The 25,871-nt window shown below is 44.5% G+C and overlaps 2 protein-coding genes across 5 annotated transcripts in view; one reads left to right on the top strand and one right to left on the bottom strand.

Moving 5' to 3' along the window:
• The window catches only part of col5a2a (collagen, type V, alpha 2a), a 43,460-nt gene extending 38,675 nt beyond the window's left edge, over positions 1-4,785 (top strand). Inside the window, exons 47-54 of the mRNA XM_056426878.1 lie at positions 47-100; positions 246-353; positions 1,245-1,298; positions 1,447-1,554; positions 1,779-2,085; positions 2,255-2,436; positions 2,540-2,782; positions 3,573-4,785. Coding sequence (XP_056282853.1) covers positions 47-100; positions 246-353; positions 1,245-1,298; positions 1,447-1,554; positions 1,779-2,085; positions 2,255-2,436; positions 2,540-2,782; positions 3,573-3,719 — 1,203 coding nt within the window. The 3' untranslated portion in view covers positions 3,720-4,785. The remainder of the gene's footprint in view (positions 1-46; positions 101-245; positions 354-1,244; positions 1,299-1,446; positions 1,555-1,778; positions 2,086-2,254; positions 2,437-2,539; positions 2,783-3,572) is intronic.
• A 1,196-nt stretch (positions 4,786-5,981) lies between these two features.
• gulp1a (GULP PTB domain containing engulfment adaptor 1a) overlaps positions 5,982-25,871 on the bottom strand; it is a 66,401-nt gene continuing 46,511 nt past the window's right edge. For 3 of the 4 annotated variants that reach the window (XM_056430862.1, XM_056430870.1, XM_056430877.1), the window contains 11 exons: positions 24,427-24,508; positions 22,313-22,374; positions 16,481-16,552; positions 12,639-12,737; positions 12,413-12,550; positions 12,216-12,332; positions 11,339-11,425; positions 9,875-10,129; positions 9,181-9,322; positions 8,993-9,087; positions 5,982-6,780 (listed from right to left, as the gene is read on the bottom strand). In XM_056430862.1, the coding sequence (XP_056286837.1) occupies positions 6,709-6,780; positions 8,993-9,087; positions 9,181-9,322; positions 9,875-10,129; positions 11,339-11,425; positions 12,216-12,332; positions 12,413-12,550; positions 12,639-12,737; positions 16,481-16,552; positions 22,313-22,374; positions 24,427-24,454 (1,167 nt within the window). In that variant the 5' untranslated portion in view covers positions 24,455-24,508 and the 3' untranslated portion in view covers positions 5,982-6,708. The remainder of the gene's footprint in view (positions 6,781-8,992; positions 9,088-9,180; positions 9,323-9,874; positions 10,130-11,338; positions 11,426-12,215; positions 12,333-12,412; positions 12,551-12,638; positions 12,738-16,480; positions 16,553-22,312; positions 22,375-24,426; positions 24,509-25,871) is intronic. The other variant, XM_056430886.1, reaches the window with a different exon arrangement.

Below are 25,871 nucleotides of genomic sequence, written 5' to 3'. Positions count from 1 at the left end.
CTGTGTTCCCTGAGGACCTTAATTAATCTTTCTCATTTGCATGCAGGGCTCAAGAGGACCTGTTGGTCCACCTGGCTCGGCTGGAAAGAGAGGATTAGGGGTGAGTGTCCACTAACATAGACTTGATGCATTGTAGATTTTTTGGGAATGATACATTGATATGAACATTAGTGCTGAAACAAGCCAAGAATGTCTCCATTTCAAAACAATAATCATGAGATGTGTTTAAAAATGTTCTAATTCAGGGACCCCAAGGACCAAGAGGGGATAAGGGTGACCTGGGAGATCACGGAGAGAGAGGGCAGAAGGGACATCGAGGCTTCACTGGTCTGCAGGGTCTTCCAGGATCTCCAGTAAGTTAGCGTGGTGTTCAGGAATCCGATAATACCGACTCACTTTTGCCGCCTGTACATGAAATGCAAATTAATTTAATATTACCTCTTATTCCTTTAAAATTGAAGCTTAAAACTCAAATTCCGGGAGATTTAAAAGCAGAAATGGAATCTGATATTTAGGCTAAATTGGCCAATAATAAACAACCATTTTTGTGCATTAACGTATAATCACCTGAAACTCTGAAGGGTTGTTTTTATATCTACATGTGCAGTTGGTCCTGTTGCACTGCCATGTTTCTACAGCAGCTCACAATTTACAAACCAAACACTGAGTCTAGAGAACACCACCCCTTCTTTTTACTTGAAGCGTTTGGTAGTTCTCCAACATGCTTGGAGGGGGAGGGGTGCGTGGAGGGGCCTTTAGTTGGTTGGCTCTAGGATCCTCCACGCTGGATACCTCACACCCAAAGACTGCTGCTCTGCGCGATCGGGACTAATCTGCTGTAATTTGATCGATTTAAATGGACAGTGCCGTCAGCATCATCAAACACCCCCACCACTGTAATTTGATTATAATGTAAGTGTTGCCAAATCCTGATTGGTGCAGGTGGGTAAACTAAAATGGCCGTTTGTGTCACCCATTTTAAAAACTGAGCTTTTTCCATCTAAAATGCATCTGGGTAAATACAAAATATATATGTTTAATATAGATTAGAAACTAAAATTGATTATTACTGTCACGAATAGTTTCCAACATGAAAGGACCCTGCTTGACGAGGTATCGTCCAATGGGTAATGGTCATTAAGCACTGGTGACCATTGTGTGAAGCATTCTAGCAAACATTTCTAAATCTAATGTGTAAACAAAATGTACAAAGAAGCTAATAATTATTCTCCTCTTGCTCTTAGGGTACAACAGGTGAACAGGGAGCTCCAGGAATCATTGGACCAAGCGGAGCGAGGGTAAACGCCACAGTTCCATTTCTTCATCTTTGTAATAGTATAAAGAGATTCCCAGAATATACTTTAGTTTAATGCCAGCAATCATTTTGGAATCCAACTCCTTATTTTAAAGCAAAGACTAACTGTGTTTGATATGAATATGATTCAGGGGCCTCCCGGACCTATTGGACCTCCTGGAAAGGAAGGGTACATTGGACAGTCGGGACCGATGGGACCTCCTGGAACCCGTGGAATCAGTGGAGAAATTGGACCAGAGGTATTTACTGATCGTCCAGAGCTTTACTGCATGTGAGTTGGAACTAGTAAACGTAGTTAAAAACAGCCAGACGCACAGCGAGCTGTCAGGAAAGATCCCCCTGACTTCTTTTTGACCATCTTTGCACCAGATTTTCTGCGAGTCAGCAACAAGGGACTGCTAGAAGTTTATTAAAGCATATTTCTGTCTGTACGGAGTTCTGTAAAGTACCATAATACTTCTAGGGCCCTCCTGGAGAGGGTGGACCCGCAGGCCCACCTGGTCCCCCAGGACCTCCCATGGCCGCTATGGACGACCTCTTCGGCCATCAGGATTACGACTTCGGCGGCCCTCCTCCTCCCGAGTTCAACGAGGACGAGGCCATGCCCAACAGCAACGGCTCCGCCATAGTGCCCGTGGACCCCGGCGTCCAGGCCACCCTGAAGGCCCTCAGCAGCCAGATCAACAGCATGAAGAGCCCTGACGGCAGCAGGAAACACCCCGCCAGGACCTGCGACGACCTGAAGAGATGCTACCCCGAGAAGAAGAGTGGTGAGTGCCGACGCCGCCCTTAGTCCTTTCGTTTATCGTGCTCTCATATCTTATCGTTAGCTTGTACCCAATACAGGTGACTTATTGTGCCGTTGCAGTTGTAGAATAAATCAATAATGTGTTCAAAAGCTACATTTCCAAACAATTCCTGATGTACCCTGTTGTGTAGGGGAGTACTGGGTGGATCCAAACCAAGGCAGCGTGGAGGACGCCATCAAAGTGCACTGCAACATGGACACCGGAGAGACCTGCATCTCCGCCAACCCCGCCAGCATACCTCGCAAAGTGTGGTGGAGCTCTTCCAGGAACAAACCCGTGTGGTTCGGAGCCGACATCAACCGTGGAACACATGTGAGCGCTTACATTTCGATGGCTTTTCTTTTCAGCGCGTCTTTGGCTCATCGATGTATTTTCGTCGAGGCTCCGTACCTGACCGCTCCGTTTATTCCTCTAGTTCACTTACGGCAACAAGGAACAGTCGGCCAACTCTGTCACAGTTCAGATGACTTTCATCCGCCTGCTCTCCAAAGAGGCATCTCAGACCATCACCTACAACTGCAAGAACTCCGTAGGCTACAAGGACAAGAAGACGGGCAACTATAAGAAAGCCGTAATCCTCAAGGGTTCCAATGACCTGGAGCTCAAAGCAGAAGGGAACAACCGCTTCAGATACACGGTGGTGGAGGACTCCTGCACAGTAAGTTATCATGGCTCTTTTTTATACCTTCATTTATTATTCCCCATTATTGTACAATGTAATAAAATCGCGAAGCAGGACAAAAAATTAAATGCAAAGTATATAGAGTGTATATACACGTGTATATAAAGGGAAAGCGGTGCGAGGGGTATTGATGTTTGAGGATCTGGCCAGAGGTGATTTATTATAAAGTCTTATTACAGTTATTGCAGGAATGTTCACATCAACTTGATCATTTCCTCCAAAAGATCTGATAAGACGGACAGAGTCAGCGTTAGCTAGTGAACATGGCGGAGCAGCAGCTAAAGAAATGTGGTGAAGACCCAAAACGTGGCCAAAAATAGAGATTATTTAGCATTCAACACAATTAAAAACAAAAGCTTTCATTGTAACTGTTCCTTAATGAGTTTGCCATGATGACTTAAAAGGTGACATCGTGTCAGGGTTGTGTTTAAAGCTTGTTTTGCTGCCCCCTAGTGGCTGAACAATCCAGTATAGCTGCTCCAAGCAGTAGTGTTGAGTGAATATTTTTAGCCAATGGAATAAAGCACATTTGGTGCGCTAGTGAGCTGTTTTTGGCAGCAGCTCCGTGTCAGGTATTTCAGGCTTTAGCTACATAGACAATCAATTAATTGTTGTTTGTTTGCTCTTTTTATGAAAAAAATATTTTTCCCAAAAAAATCCAACACCCAGAACAAATCACTCGACCACTGTGTACCGTTTCATTGAGACATATCCCTCGTCGCTGTAGAGAAAATCACGTAACACGGAACTTCTGTTTGTTTTACAGCAAGCAAATGGCAACTGGGGCAAGACAGTGTTTGAGTACAGGACACAGAAAACTGCGAGACTTCCTATTGTGGATATTGCCCCCGTGGACATTGGCGGCCCGGACCAAGAGTTCGGCATCGATATCGGGCCCGTGTGCTTCTTGTAAAATCGTCAGCGGGGATGCGTCGAGGTGAATCCTGAGACTATTGAACTGACGGCTGACACGGATCAGCCATGTTGTACATACGAGTACCGAGGACTATTCTGGCCCTGTGGCAAGATATTTATTGTGCCTTTCAACCCAGTTCAAGACATTGAAGATTTGTAAGTTACAATGAATGTTTGGAATTTACTTACTTAAAAAAAAAAAATCTGAATCATTCCTCTTGTCTTCTTGTGCATGTTTTGACTCCAAGCGTGATGAATTTTCGAGGCTCACTGTGGTGTAGTTTGGTCCAAAGACATCGCCCTTTTAATTTAATTTCACAAAAAAATCATTGCCAAAGATTTAAAGCTCTAAAATTGTAATTTGAGCTACTGTCTGTAAGCCCAGAGGAATCTACATCAAATGTCCCTCGACTTGTATGTTTTACAGATTTGTCTACTCGTTTTTTTTGTGTTTGAAATGTTTTGCATATACAATGACATCGTGGTGCTATTGAGAAAACGAATAAAGTCGACGATGCATTCGCTCAGCGGGAATGTTCTCAGAGAGTCGATGAACCGATGTCTGTATCCAGTTCTTCCAAAACTCTGTACCGACCACGTAGAACATTAAAGACTCTTAAAGACGGTTTGATTCCTCAGCGTTAGCTACCTCGTCACCGAAACTTGAGAAACCACTACATGTAAATCTTCTTTCGCAGGTGCTGTTTTTTGTAAGTCGTGTGATTCCTCGTGCACTTCCCCCGGGGCTGCACGGTACAGGGCAGGGATACCAATAAAGATCTTTCCGTCTACGATGGAGAGTCGAATGAGGTGTCGCGTAAGTGGTGTGTGGTGATTTAAAAAAAAAAAAAAAAAAATTTATATTTACCCTTTCAATTTTAATATCGTACAGGAAAAGGTAGCAGATAATATTATCTTTGTTATGCATGCCAGTTCCCCCTTTTTCAGTATCCTGGACTTGTATGCTCTTTTTATAACCAGTTTTATAGGATAAGGTGGCTTTGAGTGCGTTTCTTTGTATTTCCTGCTATGCAACACATTAAACAAACTGCTTGTTCATCCCCCCCAAGCTCTTGTCCTATTGATTTAGGTAGTTAGGTCCTCTACGCTTCACATTTTGCACACAGTAATTTTTTAGACATATTTTGAAGTAAAAAAGAAGCATTTATGTATTTAACGGGATATCCGCATTAATAATTTATGCTGTCTTTTTGTTTTGTCATGAATGTGCCTTTGAGTAAATCTATTGTGATGATTTGGTTCATATCTGAGTACATTGATTATAGATTTGTAACATTTACGAGGCTCGACAGCCTGCGAACACCTCAGAGGCAAAGAAGAGGAAGAGGAGGAAGAAGAGGAGCCTTGCAAAAAGATGCGTTTCATCCTTGAACATAAATATTGAAAATACTTCTCTCTGCCTGTTCTTGTTTGAGAAGAGTTCATTTGGTTCTTCGTACCAAAACAGAATCATCAGCCTTGAGAGCGTTGTCATATTCAATGAAAAATATAGCGAAAAAGAGTTAAAGGTAAGAAAAAATGGGATGTTGGACCACAAAATGAACCAAGATGTAACTGAGTTAACTGCTACTGAGACTTACTCCACATTACAGACGGCACAAGCCCCGACAACAAGACTAAGAGCCAAAGTAGTAGGCGACTCTAATGCTAATGTCAGCATGGTAGCATGCTAACAATGACAATGCCTGCCATCTTGGTTTAGTGTCAAAATGCTAAAAAGAGCTAACGAGCAGTAATCACAAAGGAACGTGGGGATGTCATAATGTTATGTTTGCTATGGTCACTGTTGTATCTTAGCGAGGTTAGCATGCTAACAAGGTCTAACGAGCAGCAAATACAAAGGAATGGGAACATGGTAATGTCATAATGTAATGTTTGCTATGGTCACCGTCGTATTTTAGCAAGGTTAGCATGCTAACATCCGTTAATTAGCACTGGGCAAAAATATAGCTGCATGGGATGAAAATGGCATTACTTTTGCACTTATTTGGGTCTTATCCATTGAAAAAGTTCTCAATATATTTTAAACTAAAGCAGATATAGCATCCTCAAAGAGGTGCTGGAGGAAAAGGTCAGTGGGATTCATCATCTGGGGACCCAGAATGTCTGTGAGAGGTGTTTAAGACCATTGAGATATCTTAATCTATACCTGAGTGCCATCCGTAGAACCGTGCTGGCAGAATAGCTCATGATTTAAAAAACACAAAATGACACAAATATTACAAAATGACAGACTCCATTTTTTTTCACAGTAAGATTTTCTTTATTATCTGTAACAGCAAAGTCGATGCAACCAAAAGTTGTTTAAAAAAATGGAAAAGTACTCTATTTGGACAGCGGCTGTCAACAACAGTGCCTTCTGGTGCAAGAAAAGAGGAGACTTAAAATTATCACAATTAAAAGATATGAGAAGTAAAATGGCAACTAAAACCTGCAAAATACCAAAAAATCTAAAAATTAATGTCAAAAATAAAAGAGTAAAAGATTGGCAAGCCCCCGCCCCAAAATAATAAGATCAGATTGTATCAATGAACTACAGACTGTTAAGTAACCTATATGTTGTCATGGGCAAGCTGATGCCCGTGTTAATGAGATTGCATTTATCTTCTTTGCCAGCTTGTGTTCGGCATACAAACAGGAATGTGTTAACAATACAACAATATAGTTCAAATGGTGCATACACACACATTATTTCATATGAAAATGCTGCCCCAGAGTGTACCACTGGACATATTCGACTATTTACATCTCATTGCCTGTGCAAGCAAAAGTACTTCATGTTTTCCTCTTTTACAAAAATATTTCTTTTCTATAATGGATCCGAGTCTACCGTGACATATTTCCACAAAAAAAACTAAAAACAATCTAAATGCAAATGCATATAAACCTCAAGATGGAAAAACGGTGACATCTCGACTGGATTTTGGCACTTCTTCATACAAATTTTAAAAAGCCTCTTCGTGGCATCAGCAGCGGCTGTCTAGCGGGTCCAGAGCGAAGACGGCGCCCTCTAAGGTCAGTCCCATTTTGAACCCCTCCTGGAAGACAAGCCAGAGAACAGCTGTGACCACGCCCACACCGGGCCCTGTGTGAGGTCACGGGGCCCCGTGTGGTGGATAAACAGGAAGTCGGAGTCGTGAGGAGCTTCGAGGCGATGACAAGGGGATGAAACGCTGCACAACACGTGCTCTACACATGCGCTATGGCGAGCAGCCAATGAGACGAGCAGCGGCGGAATCATTCCTACCGGATGGAGACGTCAAAAGATGTTTTATTTTAATATCTCTTAATTTAATCATCTTTCTGGAATGCTCTCTTTGAATATTCTGGTCACATGACATCTATTGTTCTCTCCATCCTGGAGAGGGGTCCTCCTCTGTCGCTCTCCTGAAGGGTTCTCCACTTTTCATTCCCCCTGAAAGGATTGTTTCTATTTCTTGGGAGTTTTTTTCCTGATCCGATGTGAGGTGAAAGGTCAGGGAGTGTAAAGCCCTCTGAGGGGAATTTGGAATGTATGATGTCGGGCTATACAAAATAAACTGAATTGAATTGATATCTCTTCTTTTGAATTAAACGTGACATTTACCAGACGCTTTTCAAACCAGACGGTTTCAACAACTCAAGATGATTAATATATTTATATATGTGCTCATATTAATTAATAAGACTGGCACAAGCGGCTCATTCACTGCAGAGCAAATAGAGAGAGAATGAAATGAACTACTGAAACCTACTGACATCACAACTGACATCACTACTGACACCAAGAGGAACATCTAGAGAGGATAGGAAAGATTACATCATTCAACATCGTCCACATGGGCATGCAGGACAAAAGACAACAGACAACAGACTAAAGACAACAGACAACAGACTAAAGACAACAGACTAAAGACAACAGTCAAAAGACAACAGATAACAGACTAAAGACAACATATAACAGACTAAAGACAACATTCAACAGACAAAAGACAACAGACTAAATACAACAGACTAAAGACTAAAGAAAACATACTAAAGACAACAGACAACATACAAACGATTAAAGACTAAAGACAACTGACAAAAGCCAACAGACAACAGACAAAACATAATGGACAACAGGCAAAAAACTAAAGACAACAGACTAAAGACTAAAGATAACAGACACAAGACCACAGAAAACAGACTAAAGATAACAGACAAAAGACTAAATACAACAGACAACATACCAAAGACAAAATATAACAGACAAAAGACAACAGACACGACCACATCACGGCCAGAGAATCAGAGCGAAGAGTACCAACCATCTCTGACGCTACAGGAGGAGAAGACGAGAGATGCATTCGCATGTTAGTCGTGAAGAAGAGGAAGGGGAGGCATTGTAGGAACAACAACAATAACAGGTGTGCCGGTGCAACAGCGCCTCCTGCTGGCGTTAACGTGCAGATCATTTCACAGCCCTCATTACTTTCTAATCGTAGTGAGAGTTAAAAAAACAAATAAACAGACCCGATAAAATGAAACGTCTGTTTGCTGGAAACGGCTCAAAATATATTGAAACTGTTTTTAGTTTTTTTGTAATTGACTATATTGGTTTCAGGAGGAGGAGTCATTGCCACACTGGTTTCACACCACTGGATGAGACTCAACCATTAGCAGTAATTGGGAGAGCAGTGACCCGTAAAAAAAAAAAACAGCATGAAGAAATTTCTTTTTCTTTTAAATCATAAAACTTATTTTACTTGTCAACGTTCTTCATCCTGTCTCCACTCCAACTTAGTCGGACGTGTTTTCGTGATGATGCAACGTGTTGTTTTTGTTGTGTTCTACAAAATAGATCATCTCCTTTTTTACAAAGTGTTTGTTAATTGACCAATGTTGTTTTTAGCCATTTTCTCCTGTGTTTGTCTTACTTATTGTATCTGTGCTCTTGGCCAGCGCAATATTATTTTTTATTAAATAATTTCTAAATAAATGTGTGACTGGGTTCATGTCCCTGATGAATCTAAATAGCGAAGTTAGTCACATTAATCTTATATATATATAATAATATATATTATACATAATAATAATAATATATATATTTATTATATTAAATATATATTATAATAATATATATTATATTAAATATATATATATGATATCTAATAATAATAATAATAATAATAATATATAATAATATATAATAATAATAGTATTTCTAGAATAATAATCTCTGAATCCTTCCCTACTGCAGTTCTTCCTAACAAAGTGTTTCCCACTCACCTGCATCTCGTCCAGCTTCGACTGGATATCTGGAGGGAAGTCAGCTGACCCGCAGGTGAACGGGTCAAACGGCTCCGATCCGAACAGGTCTTTCCCTGGAGAACACAGACAGCAGGCTGTACGTCATGTGGCGACGGGTTCAGAAGATGATGATGGTCACTGAATCTCCCGATCCGCTTCCTACTCACGTATGTCCGGGGGTAACGTGGTCGTCGGTGGCGGCGGCGGGCAGCCATTACTGGCCACCGCGGGAACCAGCGGTGTCACGGCGGAGAAGGGAACCATGTCGAAAGCGTCCGTCGACAGCGGTTTGGTGGAGACGCTCCCCGTCTGCACGGAAAGCAGTGGAGATATTCAGCTTGGTTTCATTTTCATACAAAAAGCAAAAGAGAGAGGAAAGAAAGGAAGAGGAAAGTGAAGCAAAAAGAAGGAGGCGCTAAGGGACAGAGCAGAGAGGAAGAAGAAGAAGAAGAAGAAGGATGAAGAGGGAGAGTAGAAGAAGAAAAAGAAGCAAGAAGAAGGAGGATGAGGAGGGGGAGTAGAAGAAGAAGAATGAGGTGGAAGTAGAAGAAGTAAAAGAAGAAAAAGAAGCAGGAAGAAGGAGACACTAAGGGATAGAGCAGAGAGAGGAAGAAGAAGAGGAAGAATGATGAGGAGGGAGAGTAGAAGTAGAAGAAGAAGGAGGAGGATGAGGAGGGGGAGTAGAAGAAAAAGAACAAGGAGGACGGTGAGGAGGAGGGTGAGAAGAAGAAGAAGAAGAATGATGAGGAGGGAGAGTAGAAGAAGAAAAAGAAGCAAGAAGAAGGAGGATGATAAGAGTGAATAGAAGAAGAAGAAGAAGAAGGATGAGGATGAGGAGGGAGAGAAGAAGAAGAAGCGTACGCGAGGCCGCGGGATGCTGCATCCCTCGGGAGGCTTAGGAGGAAGCGGAGGAGGCGGAGCATGTTGAGCAGGAGGAGGAGAAGGAGGAGGAGGAGGAGGAGTTAGCAGCCCGCTGGACAGGTTGGACTCCGGCGAGCTCATGGGGGTGAGCGTGATGGAGGACACCTCCAGCTGCGCCGCCACGCCGCGGCACCAGAACAGAGACGAGGGCCTCTGCAGCATGTACGCCTCGTTGGTGGCGTTTATGTGCAGCGGCTGGAAACAGGAAACAGGAAACAGGAAACCAGCAGACAGGAGGAAACAGGAAACGACCAGCGGGGAACAACATGTCAGAGTGGTGGAGCGGGGGAGAGGGAGGGGGGGGGGGTTCCCCATCAGACCAATCAGGTCTGTAATTGCTTCGCTTCAGATGCAGCTTAGACTCCTCCCACTGGAGGAGGCGTGTCATCAAAGACACCTGCGTGTGACAACCTGTTGCGTGTGTGTTACTTTCTGTCTGCACACATTATTATCTGAGTCTTGGGAAAACTTTTGTTATACCAACAAAAACAAATATTCATTAGCAATAAAACCCACCGTATGCTAGCTAGCGTTAGCTCATGTAGCCTTAGCTTCCTTGTGGACAAATTCACCTTTAAACATGCAGAACACTGAAGAGGTGTGTGTGTGTGCATGTGTGTGTGCATGTGTGTGCATGTGTGTGCATGTGTGTGTGCATGTGTGTGTGCATGTGTGTGTGCATGTGTGTGTGCATGTGTGTGCATGTGTGTGTGCATGTGTGTACATGTGTGTGCATGTGTGTGCATGTGTGTGCATGTGTGTGCATGTGTGTACATGTGTGTGTACATGTGTGTGCATGTGTGTGCATGTGTGTGTGTATGTGTGTGCATGTGTGTGTATGTGTGCATGTGTGTACATGTGTGTGTATGTGTGTGTGTATGTGTGTGCATGTGTGTGTGTGTGCATATGTGTGTGTGTGTGTGCATGTGTGTGTGAGTGTGCATATGTGTGAGTGTGTGCGTGTGTGAATGTGTGTGCATGTGTGTGTGTGTGAGTGTGCATATGTGTGTGTGCGTGTGTGAATGTGTGTGTGTGAGTGTGCAAATGTGTGAGTGTGTGAATGTGTGTGCATGTGTGTGTGTGAGTGTGCATATGTGTGTGTGTGTGCGTGTGTGTGCATGTGTGTGAGTGTGCATATGTGTGTGCATGTGTGTGTGTGAGTGTGCATATGTGTGTGTGTGAATGTGTGTGCATGTGTGTGAGTGTGTGTGTGCGTGTGTTTGCGTGTGTGAGTGTGGTGTGTGTGTATGTGAGTGTGTGCATATGTGTGTGTGTCCTTGCGTGTGTGAATGTGTGTGCATGTGTGTGCGTGTGTGTGGTGTGTGTGCATGTGTGTGTGTGTGCGTGTGTGGTGTGTGTGCATATGCGTGTGTGTGTGCGTGTGTGGTGTGTGTGTGTCCTTACTGGTGGCACATGAGCGATCATCAGCTGCTCTTCCAGACCTTGTAGCTGCTCCTTCAGCTCAGAGTTTTCAGATTCCAGCTCCTGAATCTGCGTGAAGAGCAGAGCGATGAAGACGAGGAGCAGCGGGACATCGCTAGCTACTGCTCGGCTTCCAGTTCGCTACTCCGACGAGATGTTAAGTCTCGTGAAAAAAAGTCTGCGTCGTATTTGTTAGGAAGTGTGAAAATGACGCGCTTTCCTGTCAACGGATTCATCTCCATGACAACGTCTCTAACCTTTAAGACGACGTGATGAGAGCTGAACCTCGAGTTCAATGTTGTTCAGCAGCCATGTTTTTCCCATCGTCTTTGTTTTTTAGAAAGCTTTTTAAAAGCAGATTTTTTTCCACAACAGTTTCAGAAATTTGGAGGAGAAATTAACCATAACACATTTCTCAATTGGATAGAAATTGATAAAAATACGATTTTGACCTATTTATGACCATGACCTTTGACCCGATCGATCCCAAAATCTAATCAAATGGTCCCCGGATAATAACCAATCATCCCACCAGATTTCATGCGATTCAAGAAGATGTTGACCTTTTCATGACCTTGACTTAACTTTTGACCCGATCGATCCCAAAATCTAATCAAATGGTCCCCGGATAATAACCAATCATCCCACCAAATGTCATGTGATTTGGTTTAATACTTTTTGAGTTATGCGAGTAACACGCATACAAATAAATAAATACATGGCGATCAAAACATAACCTTCCGCATTTTCAATGCGAAGGTAATAAGTGTTCATTAAAAAAAGAATAAAACTGCCTGGTGACAACCGACCAATAGAAACAAGCCATGCGTCAACTAAGGCAAATACCAACGTGGCGTACTCTTTTCTGCAGGATCCCGATCTGTTTCCTGGTCTCCACGTCTTTGCCTCCGGACTCCAGGAACTTCTTGTAGGCCAAGTCGAACGCCTGGCCGATGGTGAGCGTGATCTCCTCCGCCTGCGGCCACAGACACTTTACTTAATCGATTGATCGGTCGTCACGGATACCGCCAGACGTGAAGACGCGAGGCCACTTACACACTTCTCGCTGTCGAACACGAAGCACAGGTGTTTGTTGGACTCCGAGTCTTTGCAGATGAAGGTGAAGATCCTCTTATCGGTCTTGTCGTCCGCACAGAAGGAAATCCTGTGCAGCTGACAGTTGTTCTGCACATCCTGGAAAACAAAAACAATGTTCGTTCATTTTAACCTCGTCGTAATCTAGAAACTGAGCTTTCTAAAAAAAAAAAATCGGTGGACTCACTCTCGTCTTGGAATCCAGGATCTTCACGCCGTAAATGGAGATCTGCAATTCCACCTTCGGGGTCTTCTGTCCCTCCGACTTCTTGATGTGTCTCTGAAACTACCCGACGATAAACAGAAAGATGGGGTTAGTCCACCTCGTTACATCATCTACCCGGAGATAAACAGAAAGATGGGGTTAGTCCACCTCATTACATCATCTATCCGGAGATAAACAGAAAGATGGGGTTAGTCCACCTCATTACAACATCTACCCGGAGATAAACAGAAAGATGGGGTTAGTCCACCTCATTACATCATCTACCCGAAGATAAACAGAAAGATGGGGTTAGTCCACCTCATTACATCATCTACCCGACGATAAACAGAAAGATGGGGTTAGTCCACCTCATTACATCATCTACCCGACGATAAACAGAAAGATGGGGTTAGTCCACCTCATTACATCATCTACCCGGAGATAAACAGAAAGATGGGGTTAGTCCACCTCATTACATCATCTACCCGACGATAAACAGAAAGATGGGGTTAGTCCACCTCATTACATCATCTACCCGACGATAAACAGAAAGATGGGGTTAGTCCACCTCGTTACATCATCTACCCGGAGATAAACAGAAAGATTGGGTTAGTCCACCTCGTTACATCATCTACCCGGAGATAAACAGAAAGATGGGGTTAGTCCACCTCATTACATCATCTACCCGGAGATAAACAGAAAGATGGGGTTAGTGTTACGGTTTCGAACCCGCCACGGGGTTCGAACCCGCCACCTCTGCATTCTGCTGCTGGAGTTCCTGTGCGCTATCCACTGTGCCGTCCACACTCTACCATCTGAAACACTCAGGCTCATCTGAGCCTTCCTCCCTGGTGACGAGCTGACTGGGCGTTGGCACTGCATACCTGCTCTCAGTTACAATCAACTCCAGAGACTACAATAAGATGGGGTTACTCCTGCTCCTCGCCAGATCATCCCATAGAATCACCTGGCAAGTACCAGTAGAAGCTTAGAGCTACATTGTTGCTGTCCGTACTTTGTAGAGCTGTTTTCAGTGCTTTTCTGCATTCCTTCTGACACCTTTTTGCACTCCAGACCTGCCGTGCCACGACCCCCTGCCTGGACTCTGACTACTCTTCCGAATGCCCCTAAGTATATTTTATATTGTATAGATCTACCTAAATACGTATGCTTAACAACAGCCTGTGAGTTTTATGTATTCAGGTATATTTAAATATATATATACATCTAAGTGCCTTGTTGGACATTAAAACGCCTCGTTAGGCATTAACTCATTCCCTGCCTTCGGAGTACTGCATTTTGGGTTCAAACACCACTCAGTCCTAACAGTTAGTCCACCTCATTACATCATCTACCTGGAGATAAACAGAAAGATGGGGTTAGTCCACCTCATTACATCATCTACCCGACGATAAACAGAAAGATGGGGTTAGTCCACCTCATTACATCATCTACCCGACGATAACCAGAAAGATGGGGTTAGTCCACCTCATTACATCATCTACCCGACGATAAACAGAAAGATGGGGTTAGTCCACCTCGTTACATCATCTACCCGGAGATAAACAGAAAGATTGGGTTAGTCCACCTCGTTACATCATCTACCCGGAGATAAACAGAAAGATGGGGTTAGTCCACCTCGTTACATCATCTACCCGGAGATAAACAGAAAGATGGGGGTAGTCCACCTCGTTACATCATCTACCCGGAGATAAACAGAAAGACGGGGTTAGTCCACCTCATTACATCATCTACCCGAAGATAAACAGAAAGATGGGGTTAGTCCACCTCGTTACATCATCTACCCGCTTATGTAAAAAAAAAAAAACATGTATGCATTAATACAGCCAAAACATGTTCTTTAAAGTAAAGCTAAAAGGAATGATACCTCCCAACACTATGACTTAACCCTAAATCGGGCGAGGAAACATATATGGTAACTTCGTTGATGTCGATTTTCTACCTAAAAACATGACAAAAAATGTAATGTCACAAAAGTAAAACAGGATTGTTATGTCCTCCAATAGCACTGTAGTGTTGACATTTTGAATTTAATGCTCTATAAAAGGTGAAAGGCTGACAATAAATACATGGAATCAAGCCCTTAAGCATCTATCATTTAAGATGAACAGCCAATAAGAGGAGATTTATCCTGTATGAACGTATCTTAAGGGAGGATGAGGTGCCCGTATTTGACCTTTAACCTCGGGCCGTCTCTCAGTAACCGAGCCCGTCCTCGTGTTCAGTGTCTCTGGGGGAGTAACCGTGGAGCCAAATGTAATGTAACAACAGAGGGGAAACCTCCCCGAAGAGCGGTCTCACAGATCAAGACTTGGCAGAAGGAGACGGAGGAGCTGAGAAGCTGTGGGAAAGAAGGAGTCTTTGTTTAACCTTCTGAAGGCCCCCCCCCAGGTGTCAAACACAAGGCCCGCTGGCCGGAGCCGGCCCACCACGTCATTTCATGTGGCCCCTGAAGGCTTGGAAGACATATGATCACTTTGCCTTCGAGAAATTTAAGAAAAATATCCTGTGCTTTTATTTTGAAGGTTTCAAATTAAATGGATTATAATATTAGAGAAATGTTCTTATGTTATAATATTTCTACACTCAAATAAAAAAATAATCAAATGCAAAGAGAGTTATTTAACAATATATTACAACCGGCCCTTTAAGAGGGCGGCCATGATGCTGATCGGTGAAAATGAGTTTGACACCCCGCAGGTCTAGAGCGACCCCACTCTACTCTTCACCCTCTCTAATTACATCCAATTTAGCACTTAACTATCCTCAGCCTATTTATATTTCCACTAAGGAAATATGTGTCTAGTGTCTAAATGTCAAAAATAATAAAATATATAAACATTGTTTTCTAAAAAAATGGTGCTTGAGGGTCTTACGGAGTCCAGAGTCCGGGTAACGCTTATCTACAGCAGGACCACCTCGATTATTATAGCCATGAAAATAAAAATTATAAATAGTGAGTAATAACAATAAGTAGAGTTTGCCCCGTTGACTTAATGATGTGTCAATGTTGTATTTAAAGCTTGTTACACTGCCCCTAATGGCCAAGATAATAATTGAATGAAGGTTGGAAACAATGTGATCATTTTTCTTACGCCCACTGTAAATAGCTGATAATTTATGTAGTTCCCACAATCGTTGTCAATATAAGATTTGCACAGCTTTAAATTAATACATTCATAATTATATTACAGCGCACTTGTGTGTGCATGACTGGTGTTAACATCAACATTATTATATTGTTTCAAGACATCGATTTGTTCACCAATAATTACAAATGGCAAATTGGCTGTCGCTCTGCACAATAATAATAATATTAATAATAATAATAATACAAATACTACTAATAATAATATTAATAATAATAATAATAATAATAATGCACTTTTCATGAAGTATTTTTCTTTTTTTTAATTGTCCATCACTGTTTAATGTGCTCCTGCTCGTCTTGCCCACAATACTCTTGTAAATAAAAAAAGTTCTTTTTTTATCTCAATGAGGCTTTTGCTGGTTGAATAAATGTAAATAAATAATTAAATAAATAATAAATCAGAAACCGCAGGTAGAAAATCCCAGTTATTGAGTTCTGCGTCTGCCGCGGGCGAGGAGGCTGACAGTTACAGACGTCCACACACTCCAAGGGCACCTTGCTGGTGATGATGAGGGAGGGAAGCGGTTGTCACTCCCCCCCCCCTTCCCCCCCCCCCCCCCCCCCGTCCGTCCATCCGTCCAATCAGGTCGCCCAGTCCCTCTCCTCCGTGTGCTTCCGGCTACAGCTCGACTCTGAGGGGGCGGGGCTTTACCTTCAGCTTCCTGACCGCGTCCTTCACGACCTCCGTGCCTTTCGGGGCTTCGACCTCCGTGTTTCCGAGGAACTGGAAGGAGAGACGACACACACACACAAACACACACACACACACACACACAATACCTTTGAAGGTCAAATAAGTTGAGATACCATTTATATCAAATCTATCAGCAAGTGCCAAAACACACACACACACACACACATACACACCGGAGCAGCAGTTTTGCAGCTGTCCAACAGATGGAGCCATTCCCCTTCAAGCCTGGATGCACTGTTTTGGAGCCATAATGTCGTTTTGTTGCCTTTTCATGTCTCCGAGGGAAACGCGGGGTGAATTGGGACCTGCACTTCCTACATTTGAACACCGGGTGGCACCGTACCATTAAAAGGCAGATAGGCGAGTGCCTGCTAATGAGAACAGGTGGGAAGCAAATAGTAAGTAACATTGATAAATGTTCTGCTACGATGTCACGCAGCCAGGATTAAAAGCACAGAAAAAAGACACAGTGCCCCCTAGTGGCTTTAATACTTAGTGGAAAAATGTTAGGGCCTCTACACAGTGTTTTCCTTCTGACAGCAGCATTAAGTGCATTACACACACACACACACACACACACACAGACACAGACACACACGCGCGCTTCAGTGCCTCCTGAGCCTCATGTTGTGTTTCGCCTGTTCCAATATCAGACCTCATAAACATGGGTGTCAGCCACTTAAAGTTTGGGAGAAACAAAATAACAACGACTCCCTCGGGAGCTCAGAGCAGCCAGACAGACACGGGTTGTCACGGCGACACAACGCTGACGTCCACCTTGTGTCCCACACACACATTCTCACTGTGTATGGAGTAATCGTCCGCTTTGGGCATTTAATGAACCCAGACGTTAGTTCTGACTTTTTAAGAAGCAGTGTGTTTATGCGAAAAAAGTATTTTTAATTTAGAGTTAAAGGGATTTTTATTAACTTTTCATCAAAATACTTTAATGTAAAATCGTATGTACAAATATATTCCTGTAAATTTATATATGTAAAAATATATATATATATATTCCAGTAAATATATCTATATCTATATATTAGGGCTGTGAAACGATTAACATTTTTAATCGGGTTAATCACAGGTTTCTGTGGATTAATCATGATTAATCACATATTACCGATATTCTCGGTATATTTTGTGAGAACATAGAGATTTATGACAAAAGACGGATATATACATTTATACATTCTTCTATACAATGGTGCTGCAACTCAGCAGTTATTTAGCAGTTTTCTTCCATATGGAACATTAATACATCTTCATCCTAAACAGAATGTTTAACCCTCCTGTTACCTTTCGGGTCAATTTGACCCCATTCAATGTTTAATGTCGGTGTTCTTTGGGGTCAATTTGACCCCAGGCTGTTTTTCACTGTGTCAAACATATAAGAAATATCAACTTTTTTATTTATTTAAAGGGCTATTTAGGTAGTCAACAAACAAACATAAAGTACCTCACACTTAAACTTGGGAAGCAATATTAATTCTAATAATTTTCTGGAGGTTTTAATTGCTGGGGTCAAATTGACCCGAGGGTAAAATATGTTAGTAAATGTAAAGGTAACAGGAGGGTTAAACAGAACATTTTTCTCTTGTTTGTCAACCATTAACTCCACCATGACACAATCTAAAGGCCTCTAGTCTTCCTCTAGCAGCTGCTGAGGCAAACTGACTGTGTGGGTTTTCTTCATGAACTGGGCCGTGATGAAAGGGACGGCGGGGTCACCGCTGCATAGCTGAAACCTCACCGGCCCCGACAAGGGGACAGATTGTCAAGTGACTTTTTTTGCTCGGTCCCGATGCGCGCCGCGGAGCTCTGTGGCGCGAGACGGAGATCGATAAGTGTTAACGCAACGCGAAGAGACAGAGATGACATGCTGCTGTGGAGATACGATCAACAACAGACGTTTAGTTTAATAAAAGAACAAAGACGTGCTATAGAGAACATGTCGGGGCGGGCCAATCTCTTTAATGTCATGCGATCTACCAACACTACGCCGCGATCGACTGGCAGGTCGCGATCGACGTGTTGAGACCCCTGATCTACAGGAAGTAAAAGTCGTAACAAGGTTTCCGTAGGTGAACCTGCGGAAGGATCATTACCGATGAACAGACCGTCTGCATGAGAGCGGACAGAGTTCAGATTGAAGTGGTGTATTGGAAGCTCATTTTGCAAGTGACTTTTTTTCGTCCCAATGTGCGCGCACACGCCGGCATCCGAGCTCTGCGGCGCGCGAGACGGAGATCGGAGTCATGTTAACACAACACTAGAGACAGAATGACATGCTGCTGGTTAGAGACGACCAACAACAGACGGATTGGAAGCTCATTCTGCGCATGCGTTAAATGCGTTAAAAAAAAAACTAGTTAAACCTGTAATTTAATTAACTGAGTTAACGCGTTATTTTTCACAGCACTACTATATATGTATATATATATATATTCCTGTAAATATATATATTTATTCCTTTAAATATATAGATGTATTCCTGTAAATATATATAAATACATATATTCCTGTAAATATATATATATTAGGGCTGTCAGCGTTAACGCGTTAATCTATGCGATTAATTTGGCCGCGTTAACGCACTAAAATATTTTAACGCAATTAACGCAATTTTTTTTAAAAACCGCGGCAGTACGGTTTGACACTGTTTCCGTTTTTAAAACAATCATTTCTCCGCGAAAATAAGGAGCAGAAATCAGTTTAACTCGTGGATGAATCAGTCGGGTTTCCTCCTGCTCTCCTTCCTCCCGTCTCCCCCTCTGATACACAGAGGACCGGAGGGGCGACGTGTCGGGTGACGCGGCGCGGAAAGAACTCGTCACACGAAACCTTCAACGTGATTTGTCAATCCGTTTGTCTGTCAACATTTCGGGAAAAAACAACCAATGAACACTCAGTAAATCACAAAGGACCTCCCACCTCACAGGTTAGGCTCATTTAGCAGCCTGTCAGTCAGAGAACCAGAGAACACGGCGCGAGGACAATGAGGCTCATTTCAGAGCTGAGATTGTTCTGGAATGTTTGATGTATAACACGTGGGGGTGTGTCACATGCAAAAGACTTTAAACGGTGAATTTAATTTATTTTGTAAAATGTATAAAATGCCCCCAGCCTCCAGAGGGTTAACGTGACATATTTGAATGTCAGTCAGTCACCAAGGCCACTGGTTCTGCTGCTGTTCAATGTTAAAGATGACAGGACCAATGGGGTCTCAATATACCTCATTTTTTTTACTAATCTGATGTTTCACTGAAGAAACAATTTATCATCCACGATATTGAATACCTCGCTGGCACTGTATATGTAGGAGCCTGTTTGAAAACACAGCTCTGTGTGAAGTTTTGTCTTTAAAAAGAAGGGAAACACTTTTAACCCTTGTGTTGCCTTCGGGTCATTTTGACCCGATTAAATATTTAACCCTCTCCCCGCCTTTGGGTCATTTTGACCCGATTCAATGTTTCACCCTCCTGTTACCTTTATATTTACTAACATATTTTACCCTTTGGGTTCAATTTGACGGCAGCAATTAAAACCTCCAGAAAATTATTAGAATTAATATTGTTTTCCAAGTTTAAGTGTGAGGCACTTTATGTTTGTTTGTTGACTACCGAAAGAACACCGACATTAAACATTGAATGGGTCAAATTAACCCGAAGGCGGCAGGAGGGTGTAATATTGATTCGGGTCAAAATGACCCGAAGGCAACACAAGGGTTAAACGGTGAATTTTGTTGTTGTTGTAAAATTTATAAAATGAGCCCAGCCTCCAGAGGGTTAACGTGACATATTTGAATGTCAGTCAGTTATCAAGGCCACTGGTTCTGCTGTGTTCAATGTTAAAGATGACAGGACCAATGGGGTCTCAATATACTTCTTTTTTTTTTACTAATCTGATGTTTCACTGAAGAAACAATTTATCATCCACGATATTAAATACCTCGCTGGCACTGTATATGTAGGAGCCTCTTTGAAAACACAGCTCTGTGTGAAGTTTTGTCTTTAAAAAGAAAGAACTTTTAACTTTTAATTGCGATTAATTAATCGCAATTTCAAAATGTGCGATTAATTAGTTAATTTTTTTAAATCGATTGACAGCTCTAATATATATATATTCCGGCATCATACCACAGCGTCCCCTAAGCGCCACCGACCAGATGCCCCAAATAGAACGGAGAAGCACCGGTTCCTGACCGGTGCATTCTGGGGATGTTCCACAAGGTAGAGCGAGCTCGGAGGCTCATCCATATCAGCTGGTGTATTCAGCTGCAAGACAACCCCTCCCTATATATATATATATATATATATATGAGAATATTTTCCCCCTTTTTTCTTCAGTTTTTCTCTTTAAAAAATAAAAATGAAAATAAATCTTTCCAGGCGTCACTTACGGCGGATTGAATGAACGAGAAATTACATCAGCCGTGAAAATAACAATCTCCTGCGTCGCTCGTTATTTCTTAACACAGCGTAATGCGACTGCCACTGTGGTTCTGAAACACTCGTCATCATCTCGGAGGAAGCGCTGCACATATTTTAGTTTTTTTTCATGCCCTTGTTGACTCAATGAATCAAATAATCAGAAACGTCTGTCTTATAAAAAGTGTTTTAAGAGACCCGTCTCTGGAGGCCCGATCACTAATTTACTCAACGGAGATTATTTCTCATGTTCAACCGTTCCGGATGCTTGAAGCCGGAGAGATTCAGGCCGAGAGCTTCAGACCGAGAGCTTCAGACCACGAGCTTCAGGCCGAGAGCTTCAGACCACGAGCTTCAGGCCGAAAGCTTCAGGCCACGAGCTTCAGGCCACGAGCTTCAGGCCACGAGCTTCAGGCCGAGAGCTTCAGACCGAGAGCTTCAGACCACGAGCTTCAGGCCGAGAGCTTCAGACCACGAGCTTCAGGCCGAAAGCTTCAGGCCACGAGCTTCAGGCCACGAGCTTCAGGCCACGAGCTTCAGGCCGAGAGCTTCAGGCCGAGAGCTTCAGGCCGAGAGCTTCAGGCCGAAAGCTTCAGGTCGAAAGCTTCAGGCCACGAGCTTCAGGCCGAGAGCTACAGGCCACGAGCTTCAGGCTGAGAGCTTCAGACCACGAACTTCAGGCTGAGAGCTTCAGGCTGAGAGCTTCAGGACGCTGGAGTCAGAGAACCCAGAGAGAGAGACTGGGAGGGAGGCCGACTACATGGGAACAGGACAGGAACCGAGAGGGGGAGGGAGGGAGGGAGGCAAGAAGGGAGGAGGAAGAGAGGAAGGGGGGAGGAAGAGAGGAATGAGGGAGGGAAAGAGGGAGGAAGAGAGGAATGAGGGAGGAAAGAGAGAAATAAGGAAGGAAGAGAGGAATGAAGGAGGGAGGAAGGAAAAGAGGAATGAAGGACGGATGGAGATAGGAAGAGAGGAATGAAGAAGGAATAGAGGAATGAGGGAGGGAGGGAAAGAGGGAGGAAGAGAGGCACGAGGGAGGGACGAGGAAGAGAGAAATGAGGGAGGGACCAGGAAGAGAGGAATGAGAGAGGGAGGGAGGAAGGAAGAGAGGAATGAGGGAGGGAGGGAAGGAAGAGAGGAAGGAGGGAGAGAAGAGAGGAATATGGAAGGAGGAGAGGAAGGAGGGAGGGAGAAAGGAAGGAGGAATGAAGAAAGAAAGGAATGAAGGAGGAAGGAAGGAAGGGAGGAGCGAGAGAGGAAGAGAGGGAGGAAGGAGAATGGAAGGAAGACGGATGGTAGGAAGAGAGGGAGGAAGGAAGGGAGGCTTCCTCCTCTCCTCAGCTGACTCAGATCCACCCACCTTGACGTTGTAGGGGATGTAATGCTTGGCCAGCGCCTCCGGGGTGTGCATCCATGATTTATCTGAAAAGACACAAACAGCTCTTCAATCAGGCGTCGATGAGCGGTGGGGAGAGGAAGAGGAAGAGGAGGAAGAGGAGGCGTACTGAAGACCATGACAGAGCACGGTGTCTCTGCTGGTGGTCAGCGGTGAGGCTTCTCTCCTTAAGAAACAAGTTCACTCTTCAAGGTTGACCAGTTAAATGTGATTGGTTGGTGGCTGTAGGGGGTGAGGGGGGGGGGGGGGTAATCAAGGGCACATTTCCTTCCTTCCTTCCTCCTTTCCTTCCTCCCTTACTTCATTTATTCCTACCTTCCTTCCTTCCGTCTTCCTTCCATTCTCTTTCCTTCCTTCCCCCCCCTTCCTCCCTTACTTCCTTCCGTTCTCCGCCCTCCCTATAGTCCTTCCGTTCTCATCAAAGGTTTATATTTTTTATTGATTTTTGTAGCCTTTACCGAATAGAAGTTGATGCACTTCAGGGATTCTGGACTGAACTCACCTCATCGTATTCACATGAACGTGTAAACAGACTGAAGACCAGGCCAAATCATAGATTTGATTTATCATAATAATAAAAAAAGCACCATTCACAAGTGTTTTAGAGGCATGGAGGAATGGAGGGAGGAAGGAAAGGAGGAAGGGAGGAAGGAAGGAAGGAGAATGGAAGGAAGACAGAAGGGAGGGAGGGAGAAAGGAAGGGAGGTAAGGAGGAAGGAAGGAAGGAGAATGGAAGGAAGACAGAAGGGAGGAAGGGAGGGAGAGAGAGAGGGAGGGAGTGTGGAAGGAAGGAGAATGGAAGGAAGACAGAAGGGAGGGAGGGAGAAAAGAAGGGAGGGAGAGAGAGAGAAAGGAAGGGAGGTAAGGAGGGAGAGAGGGAGGGAGTGTGGAAGGAAGGAGAATGGAAGGAAGACAGAAGGTATGAATGGAGGAATGGAGGGGGAAAGGAAGGAGAATCGATGGAATGTAGGTAGGTAGGCAGGAAGGAGAATGGAAGGAAGACAGAAGGGAGGAAGGGAGGGAGGAAAGAGAATGGAAGGAAGGGAGGGAGGGAGACCCCATTATACCCATCAGACCATTCAGACCCCTTAGACCTCCTCAGACCCCCTCACCCCTCGAGGGAGGAAGGAAGGAAGGAAAGAAGGGAGGGGGAAAGGATAATGTATCTGGAAGGAAGGGAGGGAGGAAGGAAGGAAGAGGGAAAGGAGATAGGGAGGGCCAAAGGAAGAAGGAGGGAGAAGGAAGGAAGGCAGGAAAGGCAGGGTGGGAGGGAGAGAGGAAAGAGGAAGGGAAGAAGGGAGGGAAGGAGGGCTGACAGCAGGTAGGCCAAAACATTTTTCAAGGTGTCAGCACCACTGTTCTGATTAAAAGGAGTCTCTCTCTCTCTCTCTTAAATCAAATTTATTGAGGGAGCAGTTTTACCATCTGTTGAAGCGTCCTTCTCATTATCTGGTAACCGTGGGTTACATTCCTGTGATGAGCTTCATCGCCAGACTCCCCCGCCCTTCCCCCCACAGCGAGAGAGCAGTCCAGGTATCAAACCTCGTTAAAATGAATCATGCAATCAAAGGGAAACGGTGAATCATAATGGCCAGATATCATCAGACATCATCAAGAGCCCCCCCCCCCCCCCAGGTCGGTTGCTTCTCGCCGAGCAGATGGTGTGAAACACATCCAGCTGTTTCACAAACCACAGCCCCGAATAATGCTCTACTCTGCAATTGGGCAGGGTCACCCTCAAGACTCCTTCCTTCCTTCCTCCCTTCCTCCCTCCCTCCCTTCCTTCCTCCGTCCAGCCTTCCTTCCTCCCTCCAGCCCTCCTTCCTTCCTTTACTCGCTCCCTCCCTCCTTCTGTCTGTCCCTCCTTCTTCCCTTCCTTCCTTATTTCCTTCCTTCCTCCCTCCAGCCCTCCTTCCTTTCCTCGCTCCCTCCCTCCTTCCTTCCTTCCTTCCACCCACCTTCCTTCCTTCCTCCCGATACATCATCCTTCCACCCTCAAGACTCCTAAACCTTAAAGATGATGTTCCGCCTGCATTCACAGTTTATTGTTTCATGAGACATGTTTTGCTGCTGCTCACCTTTCTTCCTGGTGAAGGCTCGGTTCATAGTGGAGACTCGCGGCCCCGAGGTTCCCTCCCGGAGCGTCGGCCTAGAATCCACCTGCAGGAGAGAGGAGTTCAAATGGATTCAACCAAAACCTTTCTCTCAAAGGGGAGAACAACAACACAAAGTCTGAGAGCGACTCATTCTGCACAACAACAGAGGGTCTCCTTCCTCCCTCCAGCCCTCATTCCTCCCTTCCTGCCTCCCTCCTTCCTTTTTTTCTTCCTTCCTCGCGACCTCCCTTCCTTCCTTCCTACCTTATGTCTTTTTTCTATTTTCCTCCCTCCCTTCCTCTCTCCCTCCTTCCTCCCTTTCTTCCTCCGTTCCTTGCTTCCTACCTCACTACCTCCCTTCCTTTCTCCCTCCCTCCCTTGCTTTCCTCCCTCCGTCCCTCCGGCCCTCATTCCTTCCTTCCTTTATTATATACAAATAGCAGAAAAAACAAAAAAACAAAACACATCCCTCATTCCTCCCTTCCTTCCTTGCTACCTCTCTTCCTTCTTCCTCTCTTTCTTCCTCCCTCCCTCCCTTCCACCTTCCTTCCTTTCTTATACACAAATAGCAGGAGAAAGAAGAAGAAAAAACACACACAGCATGATGTCTCTCTCTCCCCCCCGTCCTCCTCCTCCTCCTCCTCCACCCCCCCCCCCCCCCCCCCAGAGTGAGGCAGTGTGGAGCTGTCAGAGTGTGTTCCCATTACACTGGCGGACCATCTGCATCCCAGTCGTGCAGGTGACTTTTTCTTTGGTCCGCTCCGATGCGCGCACACGCCGGCATCGGATCTCTGCGGCGCACGAGACGGCGAGCCGAGAAGTGTTACCGCGACACGCAGAGACAGAAATAACATGCTGTTGTGTAGATACGATCAATAACAGACGTTTAGTTTAATAAAAAAACAGACGTCACCGGAAGAGCCATATTTGGCTCGCGAGCCATAGGTTCCCGACCCCTGCCCTAGAGGGTCTTCACGTACCCCCTAGAAGGCCTTCACGTACCCCCTAGAGGGCCTTCACGTACCCCCTAGAGGGCCTTCACGTACCCCCTAGAAGGCCTTCACGTACCCCCTAGAGGGCCTTCACGTACCCCCTAGAAGGCCTTCACGCACCCCTAGAAGGCCTTCACGCACTGCCCCTAGAAGACCTTCACGTACCCCCTAGAAGACCTTCACGTACCCCTAGAGGGCCTTCACGTACCCCCTAGAAGGCCTTCACGTACCCCCTAGAGGGCCTTCACGTACCCCTAGAGGGCCTTCACGTACCCCTAGAGGGCCTTCACGTACCCCCTAGAGGGCCTTCACATTCCCCCTAGAGGGCCTTCACGTACCCCTAGAGGGCCTTCACGTACCCCCTAGAGGGCCTTCACATACCCCTAGAGGGCCTTCACGTACCCCCTAGAGGGCCTTCACGTACCCCTAGAGGGC

The sequence above is a fragment of the Pseudoliparis swirei genome, chromosome 2 (genome assembly GCF_029220125.1).
Source record: "Pseudoliparis swirei isolate HS2019 ecotype Mariana Trench chromosome 2, NWPU_hadal_v1, whole genome shotgun sequence".
NCBI lineage: Eukaryota > Metazoa > Chordata > Actinopteri > Perciformes > Liparidae > Pseudoliparis > Pseudoliparis swirei.
Note: the sequence above shows the minus strand (reverse complement) of the source record. Positions and strands in the feature narration are given on the sequence as shown.